Genomic DNA, 19261 nt, shown 5'->3' with positions numbered 1-19261 from the left:
AGTTTCATCAATCCAAGTGTTGAGTTTGATAGTCCCAAGATTCCTACGGAGAAGCGTGGTTGATTAAGTGTAGTAGCATCACATATTCCTTGTTTATTAAACTGTGTAGTTGATTCCCTAGACCAGTGGTTATCAAACTTCCTGATGCTGAGACCCTTTAATGAAATTCTTCATGTTGTGGTGACTCCAACCATAAAATTGTTTTCATTGCTACCTGATAACTGTAATTTTGTTACTGTTATGAGTCATAATATCTGATATGCAGGATGGTCTTCAATAACTCCTGTGAAAGAATCATTTGACACCCACAAAGGAGGTAGGAACAAACAGGTTGAGAAGCACTGCTCTAGACCCTCATTTTGTAGATGACAATTATGGTACTTATAAGTGAAATAGCTTACTAGGCACTGGAGTTTATGATATATTCAAAATCACCAACTTCACTATTATATTACCATACATCTTTATTTACCCCCTTTTTAATTATGGCATTTTTATGACAATTATCTAATTAAGTTTTAATATGGTATTATTAGTATACAGAAGGAAACATACATTACATAGGATATAATATGTAATATATGTAAATCACCTGTTCGTTATGTTATGCATATTTATATAATAATATAATTAAATTTCACTTTCTGATTTCAGATTCATCCCCTAATTCTAAAATATTTTATTGATTTTGAAATAGAATCTCACTATATATCTGTTTATGGCTGGCCTAGAACTCAGTATGCAGGTCAAACTTGTCTCAAATTCACAGAGATCCTCTTAAACAGTTTTCTGTTGCTGTGAAGAGACACCAAGATCAAAGAAACTCTTTTATTTAGTTATTTATTCTATGTGTCTTTTATGTCACGTATCTTGATCCCATTCATTTCCCCATCACTTTGCATGTGCCCTCCTCCCATGTACACACCCCAAATAAATCAAAATTTAAGAAAAAAAAAAGGTAAAAAAGAAAATTTTAAAAAGGGGAAAAAAGTTTAAAAAATTGGTCATGGAAGCTGAAGTGTGACACAGTAGTCATGCAATAAACCCCCTTTTCCACTTATCTTACTTGCAAGTGTTTATTGCAAAAGTCATTGGTTTGAGGCCTCTGGTTTCTACTACCTTATAGATGCTGGCCCTTCTTAGGGATCCTCCTGGATATCCTGTTGTTGCCCTATGTTGTGATTATTGCGCTGCTTTGGGTCTGCAGGTCAGGTCCCTTCATGGGCTCCAGAAGATCACAGATGGGGTGACTGATAGGGAAAATCATACCCTTAGGTCTGGGTGCTGCAGCTGGTGTGGGACAGGACGAGCTCTCCTACTCTTATGACCACAGGGTAAGCTCTTCTACCTGCCCCAGGGGTTCCTAGGTGAAGTGTTGTGGGAGAAGGGCAGCTCTTCCCTGCCCATGCCACCCACCAGATGGATGGGTAATGGGGATAGCTCTCTAATGTTTACACACTTGGGGCTTACTCACTCACACCTGTGCTCACAGGGTTGACTTAATTTTGCTTCCCTGGTGAGTCACAGGGTCTGCTTACAAGTCTTACAGCTGGTGGGGGTCAGGGATAGTTCTCCCACTCTTATGACCAAAGAGAGAGCTCTCCCACCTGCCACAGACATTGATGGGTAGGGGGGAGGGCATCATTCCTCTGCCCATGCTGCCAGAAGTAAGATGAGAAATAGGGATATCTGTCCCATGCTTGCAACTTTTAAGCTGGCTCACCCACACCTGAGATAACAGAGATGGCTCTATTGTACTACCCTGGGAAAGTGCAGGACCTGTTCTCGCAAGTCTAGCAGGTTGTGGGGAGCAAGGACAGCTCTCCCACTCTTGCTACCTCAGGGTCGACTCTCCCTCCCCAAAGGAATTTGTGCAAGAGAAAGCATTTAATTGGGACTTGCTTACAATTTTATTGGTTTAGTCTATTATCACCATGGTGGAGATCATGGAAGCACATAGGCAGACAAGATACTGGATAAATAGTTGAGAGTTGTACATCTGGTTCCACAGCCAGTAGGAAGAGGAAGACACTGAGCCTGACTTGAACATTTGAAACCTCAAAACTCACCCTCAATGACACAGTTCCTGCAAAAAGGACACACCTCCTAATCTTTCTCAAGTAGTGCCACTCCCTGATGATTAAGCATTCAAATAGGGACCACTCTTATTCAAACCACCACAAACTCCACATGCCTCTCTGCCTTTTGAGTAATGTGATTAAGGCCTGTGTTACTATACCTGGTTATTTTTTATTTAAAATTTCATATATGAATACAATGTTTTGGTCAAATCTATCCCATGTTCCCTACCCTACAGCTTCTTCCTTATCCCTCATCAAAATTTTCTTCCCAATTTCATGTGCTCATTTTTTAAATTAAATTCATCAAGCGTGCATGGCTGTAGGATAATCTATTCTAGCATGGGTAGCCTCTCAGTGGACACATCTCTAAGAAAATTGATTTTTCCTCCCCCAAAGAGCCATTATTTGTAAGTACTTTTTCATATGTGTGTGTGTGTGTGTGAGAGAGAGAGAGAGAGAGAGAGTGTGTGTGTGTGTGTGTGTGTGTGTGTGTGTGTGTGTGTGTGTGATTTTTTGAGGGGAGGTTATGAGCGTCTTTCCTATCCATTCTGGGAATTCAGTTGAATTGATCACTTACGGGTCATATATACATGCATTCAGTTACAGCTGCTATTTGTTAGTATGTACAATAACTCTGTAATATTCAGGAAATAATCTTCATGTGTCTACTATCTCTGGCTCTTAGAATCTTTCTACCCATTCTTCTGAAATGATCCCTGAGTCTTGGGTGTGGGAAGTCTGTGATACAGATGTCCCACTTAGGCCTGCAAACTCCACAATATCATCTTGCCTTCATTTTTATCAGTTGTGGACTATTCACTATATACTGCAAAAGTAATTTCTCTGATGAGGATTGAGAACTATACTACTATAGAAATATGAAGATTAAAAACCTGGGGCAAAATAATAGAATTAGGTTTTCTTCTAGGGCTTATGCCCTATACAGTTATAGATTTTTTCTCCTACAGACTTGGATTTAAATTCAACCAGAAAGTGCTTCTTTTCTTCTGTAATATCTATGCCACTATTGTACCAGTGGACATATTTTGCTATGCTAGTTATCATTGTTCCTCTCAGGTTCCTACATATATATCTTATGGAAAAGACCCAAATGTAAGCATAGAATTTATTTTTTATTACATATAAATCTTAGCTTTTAATGTGAAGGAAATTTAAGAGAGTATGTTTAGTATATTTGCATTTTAATTTTGACCTGCAACATTGCTATTAAATATGGAATTTTTCTACTTGTAGCATCATATAAGCACTTTAAACTTTCATATTTGGGGGAATTTTGAGTTTCAGATATTTGTCTTCGGGATTCTCAATTTTAGCATAAATCACATAGATTTAGAGTTTAATTTGAAATATTGCATGTCTGAGAAATAAATCTCTGAATAAAGAAACATTGTATTCTGTAACCTCCAAGGTCCTAGACTAGATCTTAAATGTTATCTGGAAGCTTTCAATATTTCAGAGGAAAATTCTGAAATTCGATGAACCTCTCATATGTAGTCTTTATAAAACAGCTTTATATCAAGTTCATTCAATGATTTTGCCACATATCTCTTTCAATGCTATACAATTGTTTATTGTTTCACTTAGGACCCCTTTTTTCTAAACAATTTTCCCAAAGGACTCTTGCTCAATTGTGAAACAACAACAACAACAAAATAGTCAAAAAATCAAAACAAGAACAACCAGAGTAGAAGGAATGCAAGGATTTAAATAATTTAATATTTGCATGTGTCCACTTCTGCATATGATGGCTTAATGATTTTAAACTCACTCATGATAATTAAAATAGGGTAAAGGCTTCAGAAAGACTTTGGTTTACATAAAGAGCCACACTTTAATCATTTGTTTCCTTTGAATTTTGTGGCTTATGTGCATTCATGGACCCAGGTGGTTGACAACATGACGCAACCTTAATTCAGCAAAACAGAACAAGGGACAAGAATTCTACATTCTTGCATGACCACAGGTACAGCTTCTAATGAGCAAATTTCTGGACTCTTTCTTAATTTTAATGTTAGTAAAGATAAACAGAAGGATTCTCTGTTCTTTATACAGCATGGGTAGGATTGACTTACATTTTTTTTCTTCCTAGGAATACCAAGGGTAATATAAATTACTTCGTGGCTAATTAATTTTCCTCTGTTTGTCTTTTCCTTTTCATGTCAGTCACTATGAACAGGACCGTAGTGCACTTAAAAAGAGGGAATGGGAACGGAGGAGTCAAGAAGTTCAGCAAGAAGACGATCTCTTTTCTTCAGGCTTTGATCTTTTTGGGGAGCCCTACAAGGTAGCTGAATATGTATGTAATTTATCTTTTTAGACAATATCTTTTGCTACATTTTTGAACATGCTTATTAACACTAACTTTATTTTCAAACTCCAAAGCTGTTCTACAAGATAAATGTGCTTCTGCATTGGAGGCAATTGGAAGTTTCAAAGGATGTCTCCCAAAATAAAACTTGCTTTCTCTGGCTTGTAAGACTGTCATCAAAGAGCCCCTCACATCCCAACTCTCGTTACAGCAAAATATCCCTTCCATGCTTTCCAGTGTGTTTAGCCAGGCAAACCATGAAGACGTGATTAGAACGTCAATGGGCAGGACGACTGATCTTCAGAATCACTATCATCTACTGCAAGACTGATACTTTCCTCCATTTTACTTTAGTAATAGCTGCAGATAGCTTTAATAATCTTTTCAAAAATTCCTTGTCTTTATGGCAAATATTTATCTCTTTATATGTAGTAGTCATGGGCTAGGAGATTGTTCAACAAGAGGATGGAGGGAAGCAAGGTTAATTTTTCCAGTGGCATTCAGCCTCCTACAGATCTCTGTGAATGATCAAACAGCTATGACTACACGTATTGATTTTGTGATGACTCTCTCTGACCTTTTTATTTTTTGGGTGGTGGAGATTAGGGGTAACTGAAGCAATTAGGAGAGAGTTTTATTGTATTATTGGTAGATGGTTGGACTTTATTAAAAATGTATTACTGTGTAATTTTTAATGAAACTAAACCAATAAAAGAGATAAAGGAATCAAAATTCAAAAGGTAATTTAAGAAGGGCATCAGTTAGAACACAGTGGCTTCTGGAAAAGAAAAGTTCTCAATGAATACAGAGTAGGTCCAGATTCTACTTTGGTCTAGAGAGTTGGTAGTTTGCACTGGTGCCTAGGAAAGCAAAATTTCAGATTTTTGGTTTAGAAAAAGAAAGTAGTTCTTGATTTAGACACTTGGGTATCTTTCAAGTCTTGTAAGACTGACAGACTAAACTACTAGTTTTTAAATGATCAGCAATGAACATATTCATACACACACACACACACACACACAAACACACACCAAAAATGTTTTTACAATTTCAGTTGATCCAATTTATGTACTATGTTTAAACTTTCAAATATATGGTTGATTTAATTTACATATTTTGAAGATTCACTCTGTACTAATCACTGTCTTAGATTTCCTGTTTTCAGGGAATTTATGCTCTGGTAACAAGAGAGTGACTTGAATGATGACAAGAGAGTGTCTTGAATGAGCGATAACATTGGTTATAGTACTAGAGAAACTTTAAGAAGCTATTGTATTTGCTAAAGGAAACTCATGACAGAATGTATTGAAGAAAAGTGTGTAGGTTAAATGACAAGGTTGAATGTCTAACTAAATGTAATACGGGATAAGAAGGATCAAATATCTGGTTGTATGTTTCTTACTGAGGAGATAGTGGTTCTCACTATTAAGTAGTTTAGGAGAAAAGCAGTGTGGTTGATTATAGTGAAAAATAATATCGTTTGAACCATGTTGCATTTGGCATGCAAATGGGATAACAAGGAAAAGTCACTGGAACTCGCAGGAAATGTCAAGGGAGAGATTTGAGGGGCACAAGAAAGCTGTGAGAATATATACGGTGGCTAGCATCATGTGAAGAGGGACAAAATGAGATTTCTAGGAAATAACAACAATTAAGGGGTAAAATGTGATAAAAGCAGAGTCCTGGAAAGAATAAAAAGGATGTGATCACTAGAGGAAAGAATCATTTAATGAGAACCAGAGAAATAAAAGATTCTCTGAAGAACAGATTAGCTACTAGTGTTTCCCCAGGAAATCAGGGAATTTAAGGGCTCTAAATTCATTATTAAACCTTCAAGTTAAGGTATAATTTACTGTAACATGAGGGCCGGCTTTTTGGGGTATCTGTTTTCCTGCCTGGTACCTCACAGTCGGCAAGTCCCAGAGAAAATCAATCACACAGAGATCTCTATAAGTTATAAACTGATTGGTCCATTAGGTCAGGCTTCTTATTAGTCCTTGTAACTTATATTAATCCATTATCATCATCTTTGTTAGAAAGGTACTCAGTACCTTTCTCAGTGTCACAGCTCACATGTTGCCTCTTCAGTGATCTGGGCAGGAATGGCGGAGGGAGCTTCCTGCCTTCCAGAATACCCCCAGTCTCTTTGCTCCACCCCTACTTCCTGTCTGGCTTTCCCGCCTATACTGCCTGCCTGGCCAATTAGTGTTTTATTAAAATATGATTGACAGAATACAGACAATTCTCCCACATCATTTTCCTCTTTTTTTTAAACAAAGGAAAATACCCATAGTCCATTTGTTGGGAATGTGGGCGTAGTATTTCAGGCTACTTCCTGCTGGTTGGGGGCACTGATAATCTTATGGGGACCCAAAGAAAATTTAGAGTTATAATCAAGTACTGACTGGAGTATCCTGTGAGTCTTGATCATCTCAGGCAGCAGTCTTGAATCTGTTCTGGATGTAGAACTCTGTCATCTGGGCCATCTGTTCCTATCGGAGATTTCTCAGGTGGTCTTCCTTTTTCGAACCTGATTTTTCTTAACTCAGAATGAATCCACAGCCTCTCATTTTCTGTGGAAACAAAAGCAAAATCTCTTCTCCAAAGTAACATACCTTTTGACTTCAGTTTTGAAGCCCAGATATTTTCAAAATACCTATCTTGGATTAATTCAGCAGCATATATAAGCAAATATCTTTTAGCAGCTGTTGCTCCTTCCTCAGCATTCAAACAATTCAAAGAGAGCATAATAACACACACTATCAAGTCTCTGTGTATTTTCCATCTTTATACGGCTTTATTTTAACATCCATTTCTTTTATTTTTTTCTTTTAACTTTTGGCTTTTTGAGACAGGTTCTCTGTATATATCTTTGTCCTGGAATAACTCTATAGACCAGGTTGTCCTTGAACTCACAGAGATCCCTTGGTCTCTGCCTCCCCAGTGCTGGGCTAAAAGGTGTATGCTACCACACCTTAAACTCACAGAGATCCTTCTGTTTCTGCCTCCCAGGCATTGGATTTAAAGGTGTGTGCTACCACACCTTGAAGTCACAGAGGTCAATCTACCTCTGCCCCTTGAAGTCACAGAGGTCAATGTACCTCTTCCTCCCAAGTGTTGGGATTAAAGGTGACTACCACCACACCCAACTACTCTCTTTCTTTTTACTTTAAGAACTTTAACTTTTATCCTGAATATATTTTTAACACACTATAAACCATTTAGAGGTTTTCTTCCTCTTTGAATCTCCCTTTACTGTATATCTCTCTTTTTCTGACCACATGAGCCTTTAATTTACTAAGCAATATGGAGAGCTGTGGCTTTGACCGCTGGATACAGCCTATTCCTTAGCTTTCCAGCCTCATGGCAGAGGTACCAGTGGAGCCATTATTATTGCCATAACTCTGTGGCGTTTCAAGGTCCCTACCAGCAAGCAAGCTGCAGCATTCTGCTCACAGATCACACTCAGTCAGACTGCCTGCCTGAAAGAGTCAGAGTTTGCCCTGACAGGATGGCCCAGAAAGCCGGCATTTTAAAACATCAGCGCAGCTTTTTTCCTGCTACAGCTGAAAGCCGAAAAGCATGCATTCAGCTTTTCATCAACACCGTTTAAGTGTTTTGCGGCAGAACCTCTTAAAGGAGCTGCAATGTTTTGCAGCTAAAGCTGAGTCAGGAAGCCTTTATTAGATGAGAGTGCTTGCTTGCCTCTAGCAAGCAGTGCAGACCTGAGAAATTGCTGCTACCAAGAAAATATGCTTTACTCTATTCTTTCCCAAGCTTTCTCAGACTTTCTGTGGATTCAGTTATCCACGTGGGCGCCATATGTAACACGAGGGGCCGGCTTGTTGTGGTTTCTGTCCTGCCCGGTACCCCACAGCTGGCAATTCCCAAAGAAAAATCACACACAGGACTCCATAAGATTATAAACTGATTGGCCCATTAGGTCAGGCTTCTTATTAGTCCTTGTAACTTATATTAATCCATTATCATTATCTTTGTTAGCCACACGGGTCAGTACCTTTCTCAGTGTGACAACTCACATGTTGCCTCTTCGGTGATCTGGGAAGGAATGGCAGAGGGAGCTTCCTGCCTCCCAGAATATTCCCAGTCTCTTTGCTCCACCCCTACTTCCTGTCTGGCTTTCCCGCCTATACTGCCTGCCTTGCCAATCAGTGTTTTATTAAAATATGATTGGCAGAATACAGACAATTCTCCTGCATCAATTTACAACCTTAGGAAAGTTGTGGGCAACAAATTACTACAATTTAAAGAATGGGCAGGAAATGGTTAAATACAGAAAGACAGATAATCAATGTGAATTTTGTCTTGCATGGAGAAAGAAAAACAAACAATTATATATTGAGTTGTTTTTTTTTTACTGTATATGAGTGTTTTTCTACAGGTATGTATATGCAACACATGTGTGCTGAAGCAAAGAGAGAGTGTTAGATTGTCTGAAATTGTAGTTATATGTGGTTATGAGCCATCACACATGTGCTGGGAACTGAAGCCAGATCGTCTGAAAGAACTATAAGTTCTTTTAACCACTGAGCCATCTCTAAAGCCCCATAGAAGTTTACCTTTACATGAGAGAAACATTAATGTGTCTAGAGATTACCCAGGTGGGGTGGAACATGCAGGGGTTGGTAATGAAGACTATAGCAAGGTCTCAAAGGAGATTAAACCAAATATAAATTAAAAACCATAAGTAATCACAAAGCAGAGCAAGAAGAATAGAGGCAGAACATGAGAATGGCAACAAATCTTCAGAGTAAAATGAAGATGGGAGAGAGTGCAGAAAGAAATCAGAGCCACCATTTTGGAAAAAAATCAAAGATGATAGGCATTTTGAAATGAAAGACAAACTTATCAATTTAGCTTTACATCTTCGGATGGGTTCAAGAAAGGAACCCTTCCTGGGGTTGGGTATCTTTATTTCTCAATATCCATTCAATTCTTAACATTGTTATAACGTGAAGAACCGTTGGTTTTATTATTGTAAGTCATAATGAATTAGCAATCTTGTACCTTCATGGTGATTGCTGTTTAATGAGGTGTATTGTATGGGTTTGTGCCATTTTTTTATGGAAGCAGTGTGTTTTTGAAGTCACTGAGAAAACTTTTCAACATTGTCAAAGGTATACAGTATCAACACTCTTGCTCGTATAAAGATACAACAGGTTAGGACAGACAAAGAAACCTTTAATCAAGTTCAGGGAGGTGCCATAGTCACTTATTGCCCTTGTCCTTGATGAGCAGCTTTTTTTTCTTGAGCCATAACTATTAAGAGAATTAATTGTACTATAGAAACATGTTTATGATATGGTAATTTTATTTATTATTGAATTGATAATCAATTGTTATTGGGTGCTGTGCCCATGTTAAGGCTTCACCAACAGATAAATGAGAAATATTTCTCGTTTTACCATCATATCACAACACTAGAAAACACTGATGCATGCCAAAAAAAAATTTCATAGACCAAGACTAATGATGGGTATCTTGTCCTTAGAGTATTCAAATATGCAATGGCAGGCCCTAAGTTGGTTCACAAATCATTGGTAAAATTGTAGACACACCAAAACTCTTCCTTATTGTTACAATGGAAATGCTTATCAAATAGAAAATCAAACTGTGGTGGTAGGTCTGGACTGCCATAAATCATGTCCTCATAACTTATCCAATGATATCAATGCTTCATAAACTAGACAATATGAGAACCCTTCCCTTGCACCTGCTGCTTTTTCTTGACAGAAAGACTCTATCATGTTCCTTACTGACTTTTCTTCTTTGTTTTTACTGTACTATAGTCACAGTATTATAGTACAGTAACACTATAGTATTATAGTATTATAGACTATTGACTTCCTGCAGATTTTGTTGTGGGTGGAAACTATCTTCCTGGGAATACTTTTGTAATTTGCAACTTTGAAACTCAAATATATGTTATAATACTGAGAAGAATGTTTTGAAGGGAGTCTGAGAAATATGAAGCACTTTGGCATGTCTGTGTCAATACAGAAAGATTTGTGAGGAAAATGTAGGTCCCTACTATGAACTAAAGCTTTGTGTGTGTGTATTTGATCCTGGACACAAGAGGAGAACACATTGTCCCCATGGTTTTTTTTGAGGAACTTTAGCTCTAAGTTGTTAGGTGCTCCTCTGAAGCTTCATGCTTCCATGCATTGTGGCACTAGACTTATACGCAGTTCAGTGGGACTTTGTCTGTGGCAAGAAGTTCTCTGTCTTCTCACAAGACAAATGAGTTGATAAGCTTTCCTACTAAATCAACTCTTTTCTTGTTTCCACAGTTTCCTCTGGTTTTGTTTATTGTTTAAATTTCAATCATAATTTATTATTATTATTATTATTATTATTATTATTATTATTATTATTATTATTAGTTCTTTGAGACAAGGTTTTCCCTTATAGACACTGGCTCTCCTGGAACTCACTCTGTAGAACAGGCTAGCCTCTAACTCAGAGATCCACCTGCCTCTGCCTCTAATGTAATGTTATTAAAGGCATGCATCATCACTACTCAGCTATTATTTTTATTTTAATGAAAAATTTCAAACAATAATTTGGTCATTTTTCCTTACCCCAACTGATTCTTTAGCTTCTTTACCTTTTTATCCATTTGACTTTATTCTCTTCCTCTCTCTTTCAAAAGTAAAAACAAACAATAAGGTAAGAAACACAAAAAACCCACAAAATATTGATCAGTGGGAGCCTTGTCTGTTTGGATGCTCACCTTCCTGGACCTGGGGGTAGGGAACCCTGACTGCTCTTTGGCCTGGAGAAGGAAGGGGAGTTGTGGAAGGGAAGGGAAGTGGGAGGAGGGGAGGAGGTGGAAATTTTTAATAAAAAATAATAAAATAATAATAATAATAAAACCCCACAAAAACAAAAATTAAAAGATCAATTAGATGAAAATGCCAAAACAAAGTAAAAACAATATAAAAGTCCAGAAAAGGTATTTTTATACCTTCGAGAACATCTTGTTCCTGGACTTGGGATCTGACATAAATTGTGGTTTATATATTCAGTGAGATCCCATTTTAGAATACTGATTTTGTCTTTGTCAACAGGTGTCAATTGCAGATAGCAAATAATTAGGATATGTTATGTTTGCAATGTAGTTTGGCTAGGCCTAGGGCCCTGTATCTACTTCTCTCTCTCAGTGCTGAGACCATATCTGGCTTGAACTAGTATAGGTTTTGTGCATACTGCCGCAGTCTCTGTGAGTCCATATGTACATCAGCCCTTTTGAAGCTGAAAGAGAGTTTCCTTGAATCATCCATTTCCCCCGGCACTTACAATCTTTCTGCCTCTTCTTCCGCAGAGAGCCCTGAGTCTCAAAGGAGGAGAGGGGATTTATGAAGATATTCCATTTAGAACTGAGTATTTCAGCGTCTCTCATTCTCTGCCCATTTTTCAGTTGTGGATCTATTTATTAATTACTATCTCTTCCAGTAAAAAATCTTCTCTAATGAATGTTGAGTGAAGGAATAATCTCTGGGTATAATAGAAGTGTGTCATTAACCATCATTTTGCTGCTATGTTCCTTTAGCAGAATGATAGTTTGAGTTTTTTTTCCTGGTCTCATGATTTATTTAGTCTCAAGTTCTTATCTGTCATGGGTTGCAGCTCATCAAGTGAGTCTTACATCCCCTTCCCATAACATTTGTGCCATTATTCATCCTTTTTGAAAGAGAACGTATTATTATTACTGCAGTTGCTTTTATTAGTACTATTTTAAAGATTTTAATGGCTCAATAAAAGTGAGGAAACTGGGGTACAGAGAGGTTTGAGTAGTTTGTGAAAGAATATTTGCTTTAAAGAAGGTAAAGACAATAGTGGTTTATTTGAAAGATTGTTGTAAGGATAAAATGAACCAGCTTGGGACACCTTGCCTTAAAATCTGGAAAGTACTATAACGTCCAAGTTCTTGTCATTATTACAGATAAAAAAGGAATGGCAACTTACAGCCCAGAGAGATTACCTGTGAAAAAATCAGAATCAGGAAAAAAAGAAATTACTAAATCACATACTATAGCTATACTACAATAAAGTAGAAGAAAGGAGAACTTCAAAACTTGAATTATTTTGCTTATTTTATTAAAAGGAAATAGTATGGTACAATAGCCTCTTAGCACATTAGTCTAGCAATGAAATTATACTACTGATTTGTGGATAACATTAGAAGCAAACTAAAGGAACTTTGCATTTCCTAAAGTAATGAGAAGCAAAAAGCTTAAATGAAGGAGTGCTGTTAGTCATGAGTCACAAACCAGACATGTAATTTATGCTTGAAAATACTTGAAAAATGCATTTCCTTGATGATAAAAAGAATGTAATTACTTAGAAAATAATGGCTATAGATGTTACCTTTAAGGAATCAACCAATTATGTAGAATGGGAATTAAAGTATTGGCCACATTGAAAGAAGCCTAAAATTGATTGAAACAGTTAAACTTCATCTTTGGAATGTTTAGAATGTTCGAACAAGTCTGCCGAGAATACCTTCCTCTTTAATAAGATTACTAAAACTCTGGAGAATAAAGATGGAACATTTAGTGTGCATCAGAAATTGCTATGGTGTATAATGAAAGTATAGTATGTAGGTGTGGATAAATGTATTTCAGGCTCCACTAGGTTTTCTGTGTCATACCTACTTTTTGAGAAATTACACGATTAGTTGACTCCATTCCTAACATTATCACTGGTCCACCACTATGCCCTATGTGTAGAGGAAAGCTACAGACTCTGATGACATAAGTGTAGTCCCTAACTTGAAATGTAGACTCACTTTCACTGAATTAGACATAAATGTAATGCTCATGGTACTTAGTCTTCATAAAAGAAAAAATGTATATGAGGAATGCCTAAGTATCTTCTAGGAAATCTGTGGTGGAAAATGTTTTCTTAATAGCTTTACATTTTTTATAGGTGAACCAATGAGAGAAATTCCTTTTCACATTTTAACACTATGCATAATGTTTCCTCACTTAATGATCTAAGGTGATATTCTGCTTTTCATAAGATATAGATAATTCAATAACCAATAAACTCATCATTTTTGAATTAACTATCATGAACTTCAAAAACTTCAACTTACTGTTCAATCAAGAGTAATAAAGTCAACTTGCCATTTGTCTTTCTAATTATGTATCAATTACTTTGAGATATTACATATTTTTTCATTTGAAAGAAGCATAATATAGAATACATTTATTTTCTATTGAATTCTGCAACAATTTATTTGAAAATTTAATATATACTAGACCAGTTGTTCTCAACCTATGTATTGTGTGTGACCCCTTTAAGGGTTGAACAACCACTTTCACAGGAATGCCTAAGACCATTCTATATATCAGATATTTACATTATTATGCATAACAGTAGAAAAATTACATTTATGAAGCAGCAATAAAAATAACAAGGTGTTAATTTCTGGTCTTATTCAGAGGATTTTTACTTCTCTATTAATTTTAGTAGTATATTGTCTGACTTTGGTCAGTTTAGAAATTCTTTGTTCAAACCATGTTTTAAAAATTTTGAGTCTTAAAAAACTGTTAGCACAACTCAGAAACTAAGGCCATTGTAATGAGTAAATATTAATGAATAGACATTAAGAACTAGGAATACTTCCTCCTACTGTGAAAAAAATGTATGTTTTCTACATATCATCAAAATAATAACAGGCATATTACTAGTTTGCTTGTAAGCAAATGAGATATAAGGGATTTGGATCCTTATAATGTGAACCCAGAAAGAGGGCAATGGTTTCTCAGGGCAAAACATAGTATTTGTATTGGTAGTTGAAGTGGAGAGGGATAAGGTTGTGATTTTATTGAAATCTGCTGCCACAAAGTCATTAAACACAACAAGGATATTTCAAGTGGGAAATTAAACTGCTTTGTTTCTGCTGATAGATTCAGGTCCTTGATCATAGACAGACATCTGTGTTAAGATCAGTCATATGACTTGAGAGATAAATGTTTTTCAGGGACCAGAACATCCCTGAAAATGTTTCAGACTTGCATCGAATTCTTGGTGGGACCTTAAGAAAATGAAATTTCTTTGTTTTTCATTTAGGGATTGAGTAGGCAGACTGACTTTGGCTGCTGTCCAAATGGTTCATTGTGTAAGTCAGATGAAGGAAATTGCTATATGCAAAGAGTTTATTCTTGCTTTGCTAAAAAGTAATTTCTGCCATTAGAATGGTAAACCTAGGGAATTTCAGGGAATAAAAATGATTTCTTCCAATCTATATCTTTTAAATATGTCTTTCAAATGCACTTCTACAAACAGGGCAATTATTCTACTGAGAATTACACAGAATGTTAATTGTTTAATCACTACTTCAGCACCAAGCCTGCATATGATGCAATGCAAGATGTTCTTGAGGAAAAGCAAACTAAAAGTGACTTACATTTATTCAGCTTCTAAAGATCTCCATCACTCACAGAAATCTCCCAGCATATATTTAGAATGTTTCATTGTAATCTTTGAAATTCATATTTCTCTAACTGTCCTAATTTTTACAAGTGTCCATGAATTAACTTAACACATGGTATAAATTAAATATGTGGAAATCATCCTCGTAATGAGGTCAAGGTTTCTAGTTTGATTCTTTCTCTCTCTCTCTTTCTCATTATTCCTTTTTGGTGTCCTTTCCTGGTTCTTCTTTGTTTTCTAGTCTATTAAAGGTGCATATATGCCAGGTATTTTGCCTGAGCCCAGTCTTCTCATTCTGTTTTTTTCTTTCCCTTCGTGATTTTATTCATTTCTAATGCTACAACCAGAATATTCTCCTATCTTCACATACAAAGACTACATACAGAGTCCTATATCCTAAATGGAGACTAAGACCCAAGCGTTAAGTAGTCCACCTATGCAACCTAGGAGACAAGGAAGCGCTGGAGCATGTGAGGTATCTTGGATATTTAACATCTGTCTTTTGTAGACCATGTACCAAAGAGGAGGCAAGTGCTTTTCATTCTTGAAAATGTGAAGAGCATTCTTATGACTTCTGTGACATAAAGACCACATAATAGGGAGTATTTCCTAACAAATGGTCCACTAGTCAGATGACTTCAAGTATAACGGTACCTTTTTTCTTTGTAATATATGGGTCCAGAATAGTGAACATAGATACAGAGAAGTCTTTTGCTTTTCTGAATCCAACAACTTGTTTTGGTAACCTCTTTGGATGCAAAGGGAATCATAAAAGTTAATTTTGAGAATTAGCAACTGAATTTAAATTTATTTCCAAGTATTCAGCTACCCTTCATATTTTAGTCATGAATGCCTTGCTTCCTCATTGCAAAAAACACATGCAAGAGCCTAATTATTTTATAAAAACAATCTGACATTTTTGTGAAATTAGCATATCCTACAAGGGATGGTAGAGCTAGGCTGTTGATTGTCCATAGATTTATTTGGTTGCCTCTGTTACTCTTACACATTAGGCTAACATTGTTTTGAAATGATGACTTTGTTTTGATTTACTTAAGCAATAATTTAAATTCTTGAATAAAATTTTCTAGCTCACTGCAAAGACACAGGAAAGCTTGAGTCACTGTTGATGAACAATTGCAGCCTTTCAAAGTAAATGAGTATGAATCACCAATGTGTAAACACAATCGCCCCCAGAATATGTAGGCAGGCACCAGTAATTTATACAGTTCTCTGATTAAAAGGAATTAGATTCATGTTAGTCATAAGTTAGCTCAATTAGAAGTTGTTTAATCCCACGCCTTGTTTGAAGTTTGAGTAGTGAGGACATCACAATTTAACTGATTTCTTTATCAAACAGGCTTAGCATTTTATGGTACAAAGTATTGCAATGTGTCCAAAATGTATACAAGCCTAGCATTCCTTGTAATTCAACACCAGAAAGAAGATGGTTTTATCATAATGTTTAATGTAACAGTTCATCTCATGTAATCTAAAGTCAGTATTTTATTTTGCAAAAGTATAGATATCACCTTAAAATTATCTCCCAATAAACATGTTTAAAGGAAGGACATGGAGAAAACTAGTATTTCATCATCCCTACTTATTTAAACCCTTCTCTTTTTATTGAAAATATATTTTTATTTCACATAATATATCCTGATTATGAATTTCCCCTCTTTCCAGTTCCTCCTCACTAACTCTCCTATTTGGATCTACCCCTCTTGTCTCTCATTATAAAACAAACAGGCTTCTAAGTGTTTATAATAAGATAAAATTAAAATAATAAAGGAAATGCTATGATATGACATTACGAGATGAGGAACCTTCTAAGATGCCTTTTAGTTCATTTTCTGATGACCATCTACTACTGACATGCAGCCTTCCCTTAAGTGTAGCTTCTTTCCCCAGTGAGACTTCTTAGAAGAAATTAACTCTCTTCGGCAAGTGGTTATCAACTGGAGGTTGCTTCTGGATTACAGATAGGAGCGTGTGTCCGCTTGTCTCTGCTCTAGGACTCCATCTGATGCAGATCTGTGCAGGCACTGTGCATGCCACCTCAGTCTCTGGGACTTCATACATGCATCAATCCTGTTGATGTAGAGGGCCTTGTTTCCTTAGTGCCCTTCATTCCCTTTGGCATTTACACTCTTTTGGCATCCTCTTCTTCAGAGTTCCCAGAACCCTAAGCGGGGGAATTTGGAGCAGATTTTTAAACTAAGTCTTTCAAGGTTTATCATTCTCTGCATATTGTCTGGCTATGGTTTCTCTGTATTTTCCCCATCTGCTATGGGAAAAAGATTCTCTAATGACAGATGTGCAAAACACTAACATATGAATATGAAGAATGTTATTGGAGTCATTTTGCTTCTATCTTTTTTTTTGAACAATAGTATCTAGTTTTACTCTAGGACTCTGGGCTATCTAGTCTCAAGTTCTTTATCACTTAGGCAGTGTGACTCCTCTCATGAAATAAGCCTCCAGTAAAATTAGATAATGATTAGCTACCCCAAAGAATGTTGTGCTACCATTGCACTGGTATATTTTGCAGCAGGACACCATTGTAGATCAAAGAACCTGTTTCTGTGTTGGTGTTTATGTCTCTTCTTTGGTAGCATAAATAGTGACTCCCTATAGCAAAAATGCTAGTTCTATGATTTAAAGGCTATCATAGGCTGGTAGGCACCAGCCCAATTTCTCCATATTCAGTGAATTCTGTAGGTCTTGTCTTCAGCTATTGGGCTTTGTCATCACTTTATGAAGAGCAACCTATAATTTTGGGAAAAGCCTGAATATTTTGGGAATTCCAATGGGACCTTTTTGATCAGCAACTCAGATCTAGCCCAATTCTGATCCTGGAAGCTTTGTTTGAAAACAAGAGATATCCAGAGGGGTTCTGTCTCTCCCATTCTTTGGTGATTTAGATCTCTTTTATATATGTGTATATTTTAGGACAGTTCTACCGTGTTAGGTTTCCATATTACCCCTCAAATGTCCTCCTTCATCCTCCTCTTCCCTCCATATCTATAATTGATCCTCTTATGCTAGTCCCTCCCTTCACTGATCCATAACTGTCTCTTCTACTCCCCTCTCCTAGGAATATCTATATTTCTCTTCCAGCACCTTACTCTATACCTAACCTCTATGATTGTATGGATTGTAGCTTGATCATTGACTTAATAGTTAATATCCACATGTAAGTGAATATATATATATATATATATATATATATATATATATATATGTGTGTTTATTGGTTACCTCACTCTGGGTGATTTTTTAAAATTCCATCCATTTACTTATGAATCTTATTATTTCGTTTTATACCAGCTGAGTAATACTTCATTGTATAAATGTATCATATTTTCTCTATCCATTATTCTGTTGAGATATCTAGGTTGTTTCAATTTCTAGGCATTCTGAATATAGAAGCAATGAAAATGGTTGAGTAAGTGTCTCTGTGATAGGAAAAAGATTCACGAGGTTATATGCTCAAGAGTGATATAGCTGGATCCTTAGGTAAATAAATTCCCGTCTTCCTGAGGAACCACCACACTGATATGCACAATGGCTGTATAAGTTTAAACTCCTACCAGCCAAAGAAGGGTGTTCTCCTTATTCCACATCCTTGCCAGAATGAGTTTCCACTTGTTTTGTTTATCTTAGCTATTCAGACATGTTCATACATGAAATCTCAGGTAGTTTTGATTTGCATTTCCCAGGTGGCTAAGGACATTGAACATTTCTTTGTTTCTTATCCATTTAAGTTTCCTCTTTTGAGAATTCTGTTTACATCTGTACCTCTTTTTATTATTAGTTTGTTTTCTTGACAAACTAATGTAGTTTTTTTAGTTCTTTATATATTTTGGTTACTAATCCTCTATCAGCTGTATAGTTGGTAAAAATCTGTTCCTATTCCGTAACCTGTCGCTTTTTCTGAGTGGCAATGTCCTTTGCTTTGGAGAAATTTTCAAGTTTTGTTAGGGCCATTTATTGAATGTTGCTCTAAGTGTCTGTGCTAATGGAGTGTTCTGTGCAGAAAGTATTTTCCTGTGCCAATGAGTTCAAGGTTATTCCACACATTCCCTTTTACCAGGCTCAATGTATTTGGTTTTATTCTGAAATATTTGATCCATTTGACTTGAGTTTTGTGCAGACCCAAATATGGATCCTTTGGATTCTTCTACATTCAGTTGTCCAGTTTAACTAGAACCCTGTATTGAAGATGGTGATTTCTTTCTTGTGCATATTTCTGGCATTATCAACAATCAGATTTCCATGGGTATATGTATTTATGTTTGGCTCTTCAATTCAATTCCATTGATCGGTATGCCTACCTTTGTGCCAATACCATGCTAATTTATTATTATATTTCTGTGGTATAACT

The 19261-nt window shown here is 36.3% G+C and overlaps 1 protein-coding gene across 4 annotated transcripts in view; it reads left to right on the top strand.

The window, feature by feature from the left end:
• Aff2 (ALF transcription elongation factor 2) overlaps positions 1-19261 on the top strand; it is a 536897-nt gene that overhangs the window by 157127 nt on the left and 360509 nt on the right. For 2 of the 4 annotated variants that reach the window (XM_085684655.2, XM_085684653.2), the window contains exon 2: positions 4266-4398. In XM_085684655.2, coding sequence (XP_085540781.1) covers positions 4266-4398 — 133 coding nt within the window. The remainder of the gene's footprint in view (positions 1-4265; positions 4399-19261) is intronic. The other 2 variants (XM_048457673.3, XM_085684654.2) reach the window with 1 other exon arrangement.

Source organism: Myodes glareolus, chromosome X, assembly GCF_982192425.1.
Source record: "Myodes glareolus chromosome X, mMyoGla1.1, whole genome shotgun sequence".
Taxonomy (NCBI): domain Eukaryota; kingdom Metazoa; phylum Chordata; class Mammalia; order Rodentia; family Cricetidae; genus Myodes; species Myodes glareolus.
The sequence above is the reverse complement of the archived record's forward strand: the minus strand, read 5'-3'. Positions and strand labels throughout refer to the sequence as shown.